Here is a 16,279-nt window from a genome sequence, read left to right as displayed (position 1 = left end):
GGCTCATTCTTAATGTTAACTAATGAACCTTATTGTAAAGCGCTACCAAAAACTATATAAAATAAATAAAAATAATAAAAAGCTGTTTTACTGTAAGGTAATACTAAAAACAAATACTTGCTGACAACCGCATATTAATAAGTAATTTATGTTCATGATTCCTGTGTTAAACCACAGTCTTGTCTCAGCTACAACCTATCAGCAATTTGTGGCTGGATTTGGAATTAAAAAGAAAGAAAGAAAAAAAAGTCATGTTTCTACCTGACTTGTGTGAATAAATTAAAAATGTTTACAGAAAAAGACTGTAATGTCAGATCACGTTGTGAGATGCTGTTGATACTCGTGTTCCAGCATGCAGATAAAAATCACAGATGCCAGAAAGCTTTTCAAAAAACAAACAAAAAAAGCACTGCTGACAGATATAGAAGATACTTTTAAGACTACAGAATACGGCACAAAAAAAACTGTACATACTTGGCCTTGAGTAAAAAGAGGAAAAGGGGGCAGACATTCCAAATTATGTAACAGGAATGCTGCTACAGAAAAAAAAAATCAACTTGTTTAAAGGAACGCAATATGTAGTGAACAGCGTTATATGCAAACGGTTACTATTCACACGTACGACGGCAATGTAAAATATCCCCTGCTAGCACATGACCGGCCGGTTCAGCGGCGAATGTAGATCAGCCCAATGCGTAAGAGTCATTCAATATTTCTATTTATCACTGCACGACCATATGCGCTGGCATGCCAAAAAGCGCCAGTGAGGAGCAGCTGTCTGTGAGGATTGCATGCTTTCTGCCAACATGCCACTGGAAGTTGTGAAGTCGGCACAGTGTGTGCCAGCAGTATTTGGTTGAAAATAGCTCTAGATTGCACCGGAGCTTAATCTGTTACGCCCTGCCCTTAATATCCCAAGAGTTCAACATGTCAGTGTACCTTCATGTGCCTTTAAGATACAGGACAACTCCATTCATTTAACCATCAAAAGGAATTTTTTGTTGCGTCATTCAAAACACTAAATCCAGAACCCATGGGTCAAGTAGATTTTGGCGTTACACATGGGTTCCCCTCAATGCAGCAATGTATTTAGCTGTCTGTCAAAAACAACCACAAGCAGCAAGATTACTAATCTGACTTGAGCATGGGAAACAGTTGACCTGAGAGACTGGATTTTCTAGTTACTCAGTGCATCTCAGGAACCTCTAGGAAAGCTGTTGTCGCAAGTGAGCTGTACTGAAAGCTTCCTACACATACAAAGCTGAGGCATCCATTGATCAATTTACTACAGCTGCAGATTCCTAATTTGCTAGGAGGTTTTCGACGAAGGTATAACTTGTTTAGAGAGTAAACTGCAGGTACGTACAGTAAGTACTAATTGGAAAGGGAGGCTGGGTGACTGAGTGACAGTGAAACAGGACACACCTAAACTAGTGTTTGTGTTTGTTGTGGGAACTACTCTCTTAATATTGTCATGTGTCGACACATTTAAATGGACAATGCATCATTACATTCCTCCAAAAAAAAAAAAAAAGGTTTTAAGTGAGCAATAACTCATGTTACTGTTTTTTTTTTTTACTAATTAATGATTTAGAATTTTCTAAAAACATTATAAATATGCATTAAAATTGCTTGATAATGTGGACAAAAGGTTAATGGTAAAATACAGTAAATTTGCCAAGCTAAAATAATAGAATGTAAAATAAAAAAAAGGGAAAAGAAAAATCTTTCAACTCAACATCAGTCATGATATCACATTGCCAAAATGACTTATGAAAAATAGTTTAGAAATTAGTCAGACTGAAGGACATGCTGGGGATTGACTCTGACCGAACAATCTCTAATATGTTATACTGTATTTACAACATGTTACAGTATCAGGTTTTTTTTAATGGTCATTGTGAGTCACCCCATAGGATGTTCTGATATGGGGTCAGTTGTTCAAAAAGTTTAATCTGGATCAGAATGATCTGGATTTGGAAATCCCATGTTTTGGTATCCAGTATCAGGTAACCCTTCGTACTTTTATGCTGGTTTTTCAAAGCAAAATTGGATTGGATTGGATTTTCACAAATAACTATTTCTGACTAGTCCATCTCTGAAGATGGTGCCAATGTAGTTTACAATCAGTGATTAAAAAACCCCAAAAAACTTTTAATTAAATATAATATTTTTGTTTGATATTGACAGCTGTTTGGGCATTTGGGGATATAGTATGTTAAAATGTTGCAATTTTTGGACCATTTGTAAAGTTTTATTACATTTTTTGTTTTTGAAATCCACTCTTCTGTTGGGATCACAATGATCCAGTTTTATTGGATCAAACGTATCCCAATCTTACTAAAACGTTTTGAACAACACAAACTGAGTATTTAATCCAAATCAAAACCAAGACTGGATTTTGAGATCTAATCTGACATCAGAATACTTCTTTTGAACAATCAATTTTTAAGATTTGATTCAATATGATGGCCAAATCAAAGTAACTTTTGAACAAATGTCCCCTGGAGATCAATAACAGCATTTAAAATGTATATTATATATTTTTAATATATTATACTTTCTTTTACATTTATTACAAAGTTTATAGACCTGTTTCATAGACAGGGCTTTGCCTTATACAAGTGCCTTGTGCTTCTTGAGACAAAACAAAGGCACCTAATATATTTTAACATCAGTCAGTGCAAGTTTTTTTTTCAGTTGAAACAGTCAGACTTACATTTTAGTCTAGGACTAAAGGTTAACGGTTTCTATGATATCTACGTTATTTAGACATTGTGGGAAATAGGAAAGTAACATATTACTAATGAATTACATTTGGGATTTTTGACACTGGAATTGTAAAATGAAAGATTAGTGTACAGTACAGTACAGTATGACTCACAATATTCCAGCTTAATCATGTGTATGACTCTGTCCACCCAAGACTTGGAAGTTCATCGTGGGATACTGATCTTAGCAAACTAAACACAGCACTCATCCAAATCTAAATTTTGGGTTTGGTAAGATTTACACAAATTAGTAAAGAAGCTGTAAAAATAAACAAGGACACAATAAAACGGATAGTTTGCCCAAAACGAAACTTCTGTCATTAATTACTGACACTCATGTGATTCCAAACCTGTAAGACCTTTGTTCCTTTTTTAAATAACAAATTAAGATATTTCTGATGAAATCCAAGAGCTTTCTGACCCTGCATAGACAGCAATGTAACTAGCATGTTCAAGGCCCAGAAGGACATCGTTAAAATAGTCCATGTGACATCAGTGGTGCAACCGTAATCTTAAAAAAGTTATGAGAATAAATTTTGTGCACACAGATAACAAAAAGTATGACTTTATTTAACAATTCTTCTTTTTCACATCACCGTCCACCACTATACCCTAGAGTACAGTTGAACCACTGATCTCAAATGGACTATTTTAATGATGTCTTTATTACGTTTCTGAGCCTGTGAATGTTTCAGTTGCATTGCTGTCTATGCAGGTTAAGAAAGCTTTCAGATTTCATCAAAAATATCTTAATTTATGTTTAGAAGATGAACGAAGGTCTTACAGGCTTGGAACGACACAAGGGTGAGTAATTTATGGCAGAATTTTAATTTTTGGATGAACCTTTAAGGTTCTTCTGGCGGATCTGGCAGCTATGGTAACCTGTTCTTATTCCGAGGTCACCATAGCCGGCAGATCCAGTCTATATCCAAATCAGATGGTCACTGCAGTCCCTGGATCCAGATGGTGGATCAACACCTAGAGACAACCTCTGAATGTCAGCGGAGACTAGATGAGCCCCGGAGACAGATCATCATTGGTGCAAGACCACGAGAACCAGATAAGTCCTTTACAAATATGACTTTGCTGCAACGTTGAACTTTCGCACTATTGACACTATTGTCCTATTTAATACTGTAAAGTTGCTTTGACATGACCCGTATTGTTAAAAGCGCTGTATAAATAAAGGTGATTGATTAATTGATTCTAGATTCTTTTCTCTCAAAGTATGAAAGGAAGCCAATTTGTATTTTGGTTTGGGTACTTCTTATTCAAGAGAAAAAAAAACAGACAGAGAATTGTATTATTCCTTTTAAATCAGCTGACAAAACAGTTACCTCTCTGTGGTTCAGGAGTCTCTCCAAATCTGCAGCCATGTTGTTTTTCACCTGCAGTAGTGTAATCTTCTCTTTCCGTAGTGCACTGTGAAAATTCACACAAAAAGTGTCAAAGAGAAGATGTCTTGAGCTTTGACAAGTCTGTGTAGTAATTAGCAAAATGCATTTACAAAATTCATTTAATTTTTATGACTTAACTAGAATAGGTCGTTCTAGATTAGATTACTAGAGAGTGTTTTATAAGAAAATACTACTGTATATCAGTCTTTTCACTTCAAAACTTCATATTGGTCAACACTTTATTTTAACGTCAAATTCTCACTATTACCACTATTAACTACAACTTTTGCCTCAATAAAGTCCTTATTTGCTGCTTTTGTAATAGTTATTAGTTGTTAAATTGAGGTATTGGGTAGAATTAGGGATGTAGAATATGGTCATGCAGAATATGTGCTTTATAAGTAAGGAATAATTTACGACAGGCCGTTGAAGAAAATAATGCAATAATGAAAATCATGATGTAGCCTTGACGCAAAGCGGAGTCAATTATTTTGCTTATTCTATGGTTCCCACGCCCCAAGACATCGATCAGATGATATATTTCAAGACATTCATCCGGTTTTTGTCCTTAAACCGCTATTGTGTGTAGGATTAATTTCTTATGCAGCTCATCCAAAGCCTTTGTTGCTAATTCCAAAACGTCATTTTATACCTAGTAACGACGCTTGAGCCGTTGATAGCAAACTAATCAGTTAAAAATGAAGTTTAGACAGACCGATAGAAAGGGAGACGGAAAGAGAGAGTGAGAGAGAGATTAAGATCATGAATTACCTCTCAAGAAAATTTAAGTTCATTTTCTTCAAGACAACGCTGTTGTTATCTCGCTTGTGAGAAATGTCATGTAGTTTTTAAGTTGTTAATCGTCAGAACAGCGCTAACAACATTAGCGTGTATGCTAACGTGTGTGCAAACTATGTGTGTGCGTCTGTAAGGGTGAGAGAGTGGGAGAAACAGTGTATGTGCTTTCCGTACATAATAAGATGTAATATTGTGGCAAAAACATAGAAATAATTTGTTGTTTTTATCCTATTGTTTACTGTGTTTATTTGTTTGCCCAGTGGCATTGTGGGTTTTGGTTATTTAGCTGTTTTGGGCTGTAAGGAAGGACCTTTGAAATAACTGAAATCGTGTGGTGAAGTGATATAGACATGTAATGCGGCCAAGTGATGCCTGGAAATACGTTCCACGTGCGTTTCCCTGAAAATAATGCACGTCAATAGAACATTCGTCAGCCAATCAGATTCAAGCATGTAACAGGCCCATAGAATAAGTACTAATAAACAGCTAATATGGTAATAATAGGCTATTAACTAGTTAATAGTGAGAATTGGTGTTACCTTCATGTTTAATTTTACTTGCTGATGCTTTGTAATTATTTGTGAAATTTACCACCAATTTCTGATTGAGAATTGTTTGTACACCAAATTTTCTTCATGGCACATGAGTTTAAAAGTCACCTGTTTCTCTTGTGAAATACAGCACTGAAGGTCATACATGACAAAAACTGCATTTCAACAGAGCAAATCTTCGTCAAGCATATGGCATGGTTAATGAGTGCTGACAAACATAGTGAGCAGAAAGTGCTTGTCTGTGTCCAACCAATTCTACAGAATTAACACTGAGCTGTGAACAAACTCTTAACATATAGGGCTTGACAGAACTAGTTAAGCAAAAACACTTCAAATAAAACGAATGTGAAATCAATGAGCGATAAATGAATTGCATACACCTCACTGACTGCACAGCAACCTTTGATATAAAGATAAAGTTCTGAAATGATCCTTATCCAAGAACAGTCCCCCCGACCTTCTAATAAAGTCTTATAGATGCTGATATATAGGAGAGTCATTTACATATTTTTCACATTAGCCCCAGGAGGACGTCTAAAGACACTAATACAGGAGAAAACCTGCTTGTACAGTATGCATATGCAGGTAAGGGATTGTAGCTGTCATTGACATGTGACAGAGCCAAGAAAAAAACCATCCAGCCGTATATGCATGCACGCACATGCACTCCTACTAAAAAGCTGTCAGATGGAGCCTGACCTTTATTGGCAGGTGCATTACCTTTGCTCCTCAATGAGGAATGTATTTAAGTTATTTCAGATATTGCCTACTACCTTTCTTCAGCCGATACAAATGCATACCTTGGAACATGCACATTAGTAGTCAAAAACCGTTGCGACTATTGTTAGAAAACAATGGCAACGATTCTATGGCGACTCCACCTATATCCTTTCAAAATAAAAGCTTTGTAAAGATTTCAAATGTACTCTTGTATCAAAACAGGATGTATCCATAAATCTGTGATAATCATTTACTTCCCCTTTACCTTACTTCCTCTTCTAATCGCGTGAGACGTTCTTTCAGTGTTTGGATCTGAGTGTCCCTCTGGCGCACGGTCTCAATCAGGTAGCTGTGCGGCTGCTGGGCTTGCTGAAGAAGCTGGTTGGCTGCCTCCAACTGAATGTAAAAAGAAACATAATCAACATCATTTCTTATGGATGCATCATGTAACAGTATCTTAATGTTTATTGACTGATATTACATACAGTTGAGGTCAAAAGTTTACATACACCTTGCAGAATCTGCAAAATGTTAATTATTTTACCAAACGATGAGGGATTACATGTTATTTTTTTATTTAGTACTGACCTGAATAAGATATTTCACATAAAAGACATATAGTCCACAAGAGAAAATGATAGTTGAATTTATAAAAATGACCCCGTTCAAAAGTTTACATACACTTGACTCTTAATACTATGTTGTTACCTGAATGATCCACAGCTGTGTTTTTTTTTTTTTGTTTTTTTTTTGTTTAGCGATAGTAGTTCATGAGTTCACTGTTTGTCCTGAACAGTTAAATTGCCCGCTGTTCTTCAGAAAATTCCTTAGGGTCCACAAATTCTTTGGTTTTTCAGCAGTTGTATTGTGTATTTGAAGTCTTTCCAACAATGACTGTATGATTTTGAGATCCATATTTACACACTGAGGACAACTGAGGGACTCATACAACTATTACAAAAGGTTCAAACAATCACTGATGATCCAATAGGAAAAACTATGCATTAAGAGCCTGGAGGTGAAAACTTTTGAACAGAATGATGTGTCATTTTTTCCTATTTTGCATAAACATATATTTTTTCATTTAGTAATTCCTTTTAAAAGCTACAGAAGATACATGTTTCCCAGAAGACCAAATAAGTTAAATTAACCTTGATTTTAATGCATTGTTTCCTTCTGAACATCAGTGAGCATTTGAACCTTCTGTTTAATTTAATTGTAAAATGTTTATTTTTCATAATCTTACATGTTTTATTGTAATCTTTAGACAATCTAAAAATAAATATTCAATGTTTATATGTACAAAATGTACAAAAAAAAAATCTATTTTTAGTTTTATAGTTTTATATAGTTTCATTAATTGTTTATTAATTACCATTTACCAGCAAGTTTTTTAAAGAAATTTTCTTTGCGAGTTTATATCTTGAAAGTCTTTTTTTTTTCTCAGAATTGTGTGATACAAACTCAAATCACAATAGCAAGATATGAAAAAAAAGTCATAATTGAGTTTATAAAAGAGTTTATATCTTGCAATTCTGATAATTGTTTTTGCAATTGCGAGTTTGTATCTCACAATACTGACTATAACTTACAACTGTGAGTTTAAATCATGCAATTCTGAGAAAACTGTGAGCTTATATCTTGGAATTCTGACTTTATAACTCACAATTGCAAGTTTATGTAATTCTGTGAAAAAAAAGCCAGAATTGCGAGTTTGTATCATAAAAACAATTCTTACTTTTTTTTCCTATCAAATGAGTTTGTATCGCAATTCTGACATTTTTTCCTTGCAAATACAAGTTCGTATCTCACAATTCTGACTTTTTTTTTCTCACAACAGTGAGTTTATATCTCAAAATTCTGACATTTTTCTCAGAATTGTAAGATAGAAACTCGCAATTCTGAGCTATGAAGTCTAATTCTGAGGGAAAAAAAGACTGATATGTTCTCAGAATTACGAGATATAATCTTGAAATTCAGACTTTTTTTCTCAAAATTCTGTGATATAAACTCAAATCACAATTGCAAGATATAAACTCACAATTCTGAGAAAAAAAGTCATAATTGCGATTGCAATTCTGAGAATTTTTTTTGCAATTGCAAGTTTGTATCTTACAATACTGACTATAACTTACAACTGTGAATTTAAATCATGCATTTCTGAGAAAACTGTGAGCTCATATCTTGGAATTCTGACTTTATAACTCACAATTGCAAGTTTATGTGTCACAATTCTGAGAAAAATAGTCAGAATTGCGAGTTTATATCATAAAAACTCACAATTCTGACTGTTTTTCTCACAATGAGTTTATATCTCAAAATTCTGATATTTTTTCTCTGAATTGTGAGATAGAAACTCGCAATTGAGAGCTGTAAAGACTGATATGTTCTCAGAATTGCGAGTTTATATCTTGAAATTCAGACTTTTTTCTATGAATTCTGTGATACAACCTCAAATCACAATTACAAGATATAAATGGACAATTTTGAGAAAAAAGTCAGAATTGCGAGTTTCTATCTTGCAATTCTGAGTTTTTTTCTCACAGTTGTGAGTTTATATCATGCAATTCTGAGAAAAAAGTCAGAACTGCGAGTTCATAACTTATGGGGCGTTCACACCAGACGCGACTTGCGCGAATAAATCGCGCTATTCGCGCGTAGTTGGACGCTTCACACGGGGCGCAAGCGTCAACGCTTAACGGAAGGCGTGGCTGACGTTTATGGTCATAGCAGCGTCAGCCAATGAAATGCTGCTCTTGAACAGGATGAACGTGATTGGCTGCCGCCTGGCCAATGTATTTGCATAGAGCGATCTGATTGGCTGACGCGGCGCTTCACTGGCGTTGCTCGCGGCAGAAGTTGAAAATTTCTCAACTTCGCGAGTGAAGCGCCGCCGACGGATCCACAATTCCTTTCGGCAAAGCTTGACGTCACCCATTCAAAGTCAATGGGAAGCGTTGACGCTTGCGCCCCGTGTGAACACACCTCGCTTCATTCGCGCGTGACATTTACTTCACAACAGACGCGAAATCGCGTCATGGGAGGGGCGTCTGCCACTCGTCAGCGGGAAAGTAGTTGTAAAATAGGTGAATGAGCTCAATTTGCCAGCTTTAGCTTGCTTCAGCTTGCTTGTAGTCTCAATATGTATATATATGTAGGTCAGATTGAGTAAAGAGCGTTTTTTTTAAAAACTTACCAGATTGTCCGACCTCTTCACTCACTTTCTTCCAAGCAAGATCCTTTTTATTCCTGTTTCTATAAAAGTATAAAGATGTATCGTACAGCTCCGAGTAACCACAGACAGCAACGGTGATTTTGTCCTCCATTATTGTTTTGGATTTCTGCCTCCGTCACTACTAGAGCAAGCTCCTGATTGGTTAACGCGGCGCGAATTTTCGCCAAAGTTTAGATTTTTGAACTTGCGCGAATGGCGCAGCAAACGCTTGAAACGCTCAATTCGCGCCGCTTCATTCGCGCGTTTCGTGCCGCAGGATAGCCATTCGCGTCTTTGCATTGACTTGTAAATCATGTAAATCACTCGCGCTTGCCGCTTCATTCGCGTCCGGTGTGAACTGCAAGTTTATATGTCACAATTCTAAGAAAAAAAGTCAGAATTGAGAGTTTGCATCATAAAAAGTTACAATTATCTTTTATCTTTTTATTTATTTATTTTACATTTTTTATTCAGTGGCGGAAGCGGGGGTTCCAAACAGTAAAAAAAAAAAAAAAAAAATTTACCGATTACAAACTTTCTGAAAAACAATATTGCAAGTAGAATATAGCAAAATGTTGTCATTGTGTTCAAAATATTGCCAGTAATTGTTTTCATAAACAACTGGTTATACTTATCCAAAGTACACAGCTCAAGCACAGTCCTTTAACTGATCAGTTATAATCCTCTCTGCCATTATTATTATTATTATGTCAAGCCATCAGTCAGTGGCTGTCAAGGGTGATAAGATATAGAGCATGAAACAGTAGATGACTTGTGTACCAGTTCACAGGTAAGATCTTGCTATCTTTGGGCTGCTGTGGCAGGGTGGGGCTCTTAAAGTCTGCATGCAACCAGAGGCTTCCACTGTGTGGGTGGCTAAGTGAGCATACTAAAGGAATTTTGTAAAGAAAACTTGGTTTTCATCCTCAGTGAATACAAAGTGCAAATCAGTCATGTCTGACATAGTAAAAGTCTGTTTGCTAACAGCGGAGGCCAGGTTCACCGTAACCTCATTAACACTGCCCGACGGCTTTTCCCATTGGCTGAGGATAAGCCGGAGTGTGCGTTTGATAGGGCAAAGGAAAAGGGCGATCACTTCATTCCTACAAGGGATGAAACACGCGACTGAGAAACGTGATACATGTAAACACGGCATAAGCGCACGGGCCAAATACAGTACATTAACACTGATGTTTCAGGTGCTTTGTGAGAACTTCAAGCATGACAGTTACGGTCTGCTATGATCCTGTTATGACAGCTTTTAAACGTCAATGAAAGGAAAAGCTCTAATGTTATGTCTGTGAAACAAGTCATATATATCCAGTGATTTCTCTTATGGATGGCAATTACGTTTTTCTCCCTCTGGCCATTTTTTTACACTAAATGATCATGCAACAAAACCATTCGGCGCTTTTTGTCTCAGCACCCTCCTAATAAGACAGTAATAATTACCCTGGTGATAATGTATTATTACCCCTTTTAAAAAGATTGGATCTGTTCATTTATTCATGATTCATATAACATTAGGCCAGAACAGAACAGAGTGTACCAGGGTTAAACTGTGGTGTAGGAGGGCAAAGAGGAACAAGCATAGACTTGTGATGTCTCTTTATTTAAAAGCTGATCCAAACTATTTCAGGCAACTGTCTCTCTCATTTACAGGGTTTATTGTATACAATATATACATTTCATAACTATTTCTATAGCTCTGTCTTGATACAGTATAATTACAGTACAAATAAATTCCTATGTTTCTACCAATCCAACAGTACTTCGGACTGATCAAAAGGACTAAGACTTTACAATTTAAATATGCATAACTGGGAAGCCCAATCTATTTTTTTTAACAGTAAAAATAGTAATATTGTGATTTTTTTTTTTTACTATTTAAAACAACTGTTTTCTATTTGAAAATATTTTAAAATGTAATTTATTTCTGTGATCAAAGTTGAATTTTCCACATTCAGTGTCACACGATTCTTCAGAAATCATTCTAATATGCGGATTTGCCGCTCAAGAAATATGTGACCCTGGACCACAAAACCAGTCTTAAGTCGCTGGGGTATATTTGTAGCAATAGCCAAAATACATTGTATGGGTCAAAATGATTGATTATTCTTTTATGTCAAAAATCATTAGGAAATTAGGAATTAAAATTCCTACTGTAAACCCATCCAAATGTAATTTTTGATTAGTAATATGCATTGCTAAGAACTTAATTTGGACAACTTTAAAGGTGTTTTTCTCAGTATTTTGATTTTTTGCACCCTTAGGCCAAATATTGTCCTATCCTAACAAACCATACATCAATAGAAAGCTTATTTATTGAGCTTTCATATGATGTATATATCTCAGTTTTGTAAAATTTAACCTTTTGACTGGTTTTGTGGTCCAGGTTCACATATTTATTATTATCAATGTTGAAAATATTGCTTATTATTATTGATGCTTATTATTTTTCTGAATTCTTTGATGAATTCTTTTGATTGCAAGTGTTGTTATGTCCATAGAAATCACATTAAATGTAAGTAAAGTGTCTACTTTTAAGGTTTCAAATAAGTTTTTGTAGAATAAAATATCAGCATTTGGTTGAAATATTGTTACTTATTAAATTTTATTGTGCTTTCAATGAGTCAAAAAAATTCTACATATTCAAACAAATGGGCAAAAATTGGCAAAAATTGTATTTGGGGTGAAAGTAATTTGTCTTTTAATATGTCATAAATTGATTTTTATTGTAAATATGCTTGACAAGATTGTTACACTGAATGACACTTTAGTGGGTGTCTTCTGTAAATTAAGGAAAATGTATGATATTTATTTTTTTGCTCAGAAAAACAAAAACAAAAATGCAATTAAATTAAACTGCAGGGTTCTTGCACCATTTTAAAAGTAAAATTTAATGCTTTTTAAGACCTTTTTAAGACCTCAACAAATATAATTTAAGACCCAAAAATTTAATAATTTCTTTGGAATAGGCTACTCAATTTATTGCCTACTAAAATGGAAATCAAAACTTGAAAGTTTTCCATTTGGGATCAATTATGTGCAATGTGTAAACTCGGTAAGTAAAAAAAAAAAGTTAAAATATTTTTCTTTGAGACCTTTTTCTTTTCTTTTTTTTTTTTTTTGTTCCTTGTGATGTAGAACAGAGCCAACGTAACATAGATAAGTTGGATTACACTAAACGTAGTGTGTGCCAGTCAAATTTTTAGTAGTCCAGAATCGCAAATGAAGGTGTTTGTTCTTTGTCTTTTTATTCAAACTTTTGTCAAACATGACGACACATGGCTTCTCACTAACGCTGCACGATAGCTCCTTCTTGATGAATGAAGTGATGCCATATTTGGCGACATATGCAGTTTTATTTTCACCAGGTGAATGACTTTGCAAGCTGCGAATCGGGGAACAAGGCAGCAATCATAACACTGATTTTGAGTCACGGATCGGATCATTTTTCGGATCAGCAAAACACAAACAAAACAAAAATAAAGTTTGTTTTTTTACTAATTACTGAATGCTTTAAGTACTTCTAATTCACAGCAAAAACTACTAGCTGAACTAATAAAGTCAGTAACAAAACAAGAAGAATTACACAAATGACAAGTGTAGATGAATACAACAAAGTTACTAATAAAATCAATAACCCTAGTATTCAGGTGCGGAGATTTAATAATTAATTGTAAAATAACTAATGCTTCTCACTGCAGGTATTTATAGGATGCTGTCTCTTTAAGGCTTAATGCACGTACCGAATACTGGCACGCATCTCTTTCTCAGCTGTTTCGCTTCACTGAAGACATAACCGACTGTGTTTACCAGAAGAACAAAATGGGTATTTAGACATGACTCTGTATGTATGTTTCCGTTCAAATAGAAGTTAAAGAGGAATCAATCTGTGTGAATCGCGCCTCTCTCTCTCTCTCTGTGTGCGCGTGCTCGCTGTGTGCGACAGCGGTAAAAATAAAAAAAATAAGAAATCATCGTGCGTGTTCCCTTTTTAAATTGTTTGAATTGGTAAATTGGCAAGACAAAACATGTGCTAATTATAAACTTACTCTATGATGGTTAAACTTAACAGTTAATCCACGAATCACATGCGTGCCGAACCGTGGGGGTTGGTCATCACGGATCTGTTGCACAGCTAGCAATGTACACTTTCCTATCTTTGCATTTTGAACCTCACCTCGACAACCTCGTAATGGCAGCACGCAGGTGCAGACCGACGTCGGTGTCTGTAGCCGACCTACCTTAATAAGCTAATAAATCACGGAGACTGTCATTTCACTCCTGTTTCACACATACTAAATTAATCAACTATTAGATGTTTTACGGTGGACCACTGTGCTTCCCTATCGTCATTAAGCACACCGGCTGAAAATTTAATACCTACAGCAACTTTACGGTACATTTAAGACAATTTAAGACCTTAATTTCCCGGATTTTAATTTAAGACATTTTAAGACTTTTTAAGGACCCGCGGGAACCCTGAACTGATTTTATTTTTTTTTGGGAAAAACAACAATTTAAAACAATTAGTTTTTATGCTTAAACCCTTTTTCATCTTTGACCCATGTACAAAGCATTGTGCAAAGGGGTTGAAATTTAATGATAACTAATAAAAGTGGAGCAGACTGCAGCTGATGTTTGTTCAGGAGTTTCTCTTCAACCACAACACTGTTAAGGGAAAACAGACTGCCAATTTTTTTTTGTCTTTAGAAAAGGAATTTCAAAATATGGGTTGATCAAGGAATTAGCGGTTTTGAACTTTCCAATAAGGATAGGGGTTTGATGTCATTTGGGCTGATTACACAGAATACACACAATGAATGCAAAAAGGATTTTTTTTTTCTTCCGGCAAATACATCTAACATGACCTTCTGAAGGTCAAAACCTAGTGCATATCACCCTGTTTGCCAACCAATGGCTCTCAATCTATCTCTACATGACCCTATAGCCCCCTCTCAATGCATTACACATTTTTTATCAAGCGCAAGCTATGTGTGTGTGTTTGTGTTTTGGCAATGGAATTGTAAATGCGTATCGTTAAAGGATTAGTTTACTTCCAGAACAAAAATTTACAGATAATGTACTGACCACCTTGTCATCCAAGATGTTCTTGTCTTTCTTTCTTCACTTGTAAAGAAATTAGGTTTTTTGAGGAAAAAAACATTTTTAGGATTTCTCAGAAAATGGATATGTACAGTCAAGCCGAAATTACTCATACCCTTGGCAAATTCTGACTTAAAGTTACTTTTATTTAACCAGCATTTTTTTTTAATTAGAAATGACACAGACGTCTCCCAGAAGATAATAAGATGATGTACAAGAGGCATCATTGTGGAAAAAATTATTTATCTTTTATTTACATTTGAACAAAAAGTGGCATGTCCAAAATTATTCATACCCTTCTCAATAATCAATCAATAGAAAAGCCTTTATTGGCTATTACAGCAATCAAACACTTCCTATAATTGCTGACCAGATTTTTGTATGTCTCCACTGATATTTTTGCCCATTCATCTTTAGCGATAAGATCCAACTCTTTCAGGTTGGAGGGTCTTCTTGCCATCACCCTGATCTTTAGCTCCCTCCACAGATTCTCAGTTGGATTTAAGTCAGGACTCTGGCTGGGCCACTGCAAAATGTTAATGTTTTTGTCTGCTAGCCATTTCTTCACCACTTTTGCTGTGTGTTTTGGGTCGCTATCGTGCTGAAGTGTCCACTGGTGCCCAAGGCCAAGTTTTTCTGCAGATTGCCTGATGTTGTTGTTGAGAATTTTGATGTATTGCTCCTTTATCATGGTGCCGTTTACTGTGATTAGGTTTCCTTTTCCACCGGCTGAAAAACACTCCCAAAACATTAGGTTCCCACTACCATGTTTGACAGTGTGGATGTTGTTCTTAGGGTTGAAGGCTTCTCCTTTTTTACACCAAATGAAGGCTACATCATTGTGGCCAAACTATTAAATTTTTTTTTTTCATCTGACCATAAAACAGTAGACCAGAAGTCTTCTTCTTTGTCCAGATGAGCATTTGCAAAGGACAAGCAGGCTTTTGTGTGCTTTATCTGGAGAAGTGGTGTCCTCGTTGGTCTGCGTCCGTGGAACCCAGTGGTGTGCAGTGTCTGTTGGACTGTCTGCCTTGAGATGTTGCCACCAGCAGAGCCCAGATTCAGCAGGATGGCCTTGGTGGTGATCCTTGGACACTTTTTTACCTCTCTCACTATCCTCCTGGCCAGCACAGGTGTTACTTTTGGCTTCCGACCACGTCCTCTGAGATTTTTTCACAGTGCGGAACGTCTTGTATTTCTTTTATAATACTTTGCACTGTAGCCACTGGAACTTCAAAACATTTAGATATGGTCTTATAGCCCTTTCCTGACTTGTGAGCAGCCAAAATGCGCCGCCGCAGGTCCTCAGTGAGCTCCTTTGTCTTAGCCATGACTGTCCACAAACCAACAGCTTCTGTTTTCACCTGTTGAGTTAATTAAAAAATCTGTTCCCAGTGAATCAGGGTAATTAGGATGCTTTAGAACAGCTTGGACTATTTGGAATGGTATAGAACTTTGGATTTTCCCATAGACTGTGACAGTTTGAAAAGGGTATGAATAATTTTGGACAAGCCACTTTTTGTTCAAATGTAAATAAAAGCTGAAATATTTTTTTCCACAATGATGCCTCTTGTCTTATTATCTTTTGGGAGAAGCCTGTATCATTTCCGGTCAAAAAAAAAAAAAAAAAAAAAAAACTTGCTGGTTGAATAAAAGTAACTATAAGTCATAATTTGCCAGGGGTATGAATGTATGGTGCCCCCAAGTTTGAACTTC

At 35.8% G+C, this 16,279-nt stretch overlaps 1 protein-coding gene across 1 annotated transcript in view; it reads right to left on the bottom strand.

Annotated features, from left to right (window-relative positions):
• pibf1 (progesterone immunomodulatory binding factor 1) overlaps nucleotides 1–16,279 on the bottom strand; it is a 56,940-nt gene that overhangs the window by 5,678 nt on the left and 34,983 nt on the right. Inside the window, exons 14-15 of the mRNA XM_073842985.1 lie at nucleotides 6,503–6,633; nucleotides 4,109–4,193 (exon numbers count right to left, since the gene is read on the bottom strand). Of these exons, the coding sequence (XP_073699086.1) occupies nucleotides 4,109–4,193; nucleotides 6,503–6,633 (216 nt within the window). The remainder of the gene's footprint in view (nucleotides 1–4,108; nucleotides 4,194–6,502; nucleotides 6,634–16,279) is intronic.

The sequence above is a fragment of the Garra rufa genome, chromosome 6, assembly GCF_049309525.1.
Source record: "Garra rufa chromosome 6, GarRuf1.0, whole genome shotgun sequence".
Classification (NCBI taxonomy): Eukaryota; Metazoa; Chordata; class Actinopteri; order Cypriniformes; family Cyprinidae; genus Garra; species Garra rufa.
The sequence above is the reverse complement of the archived record's forward strand: the minus strand, read 5'-3'. Positions and strand labels throughout refer to the sequence as shown.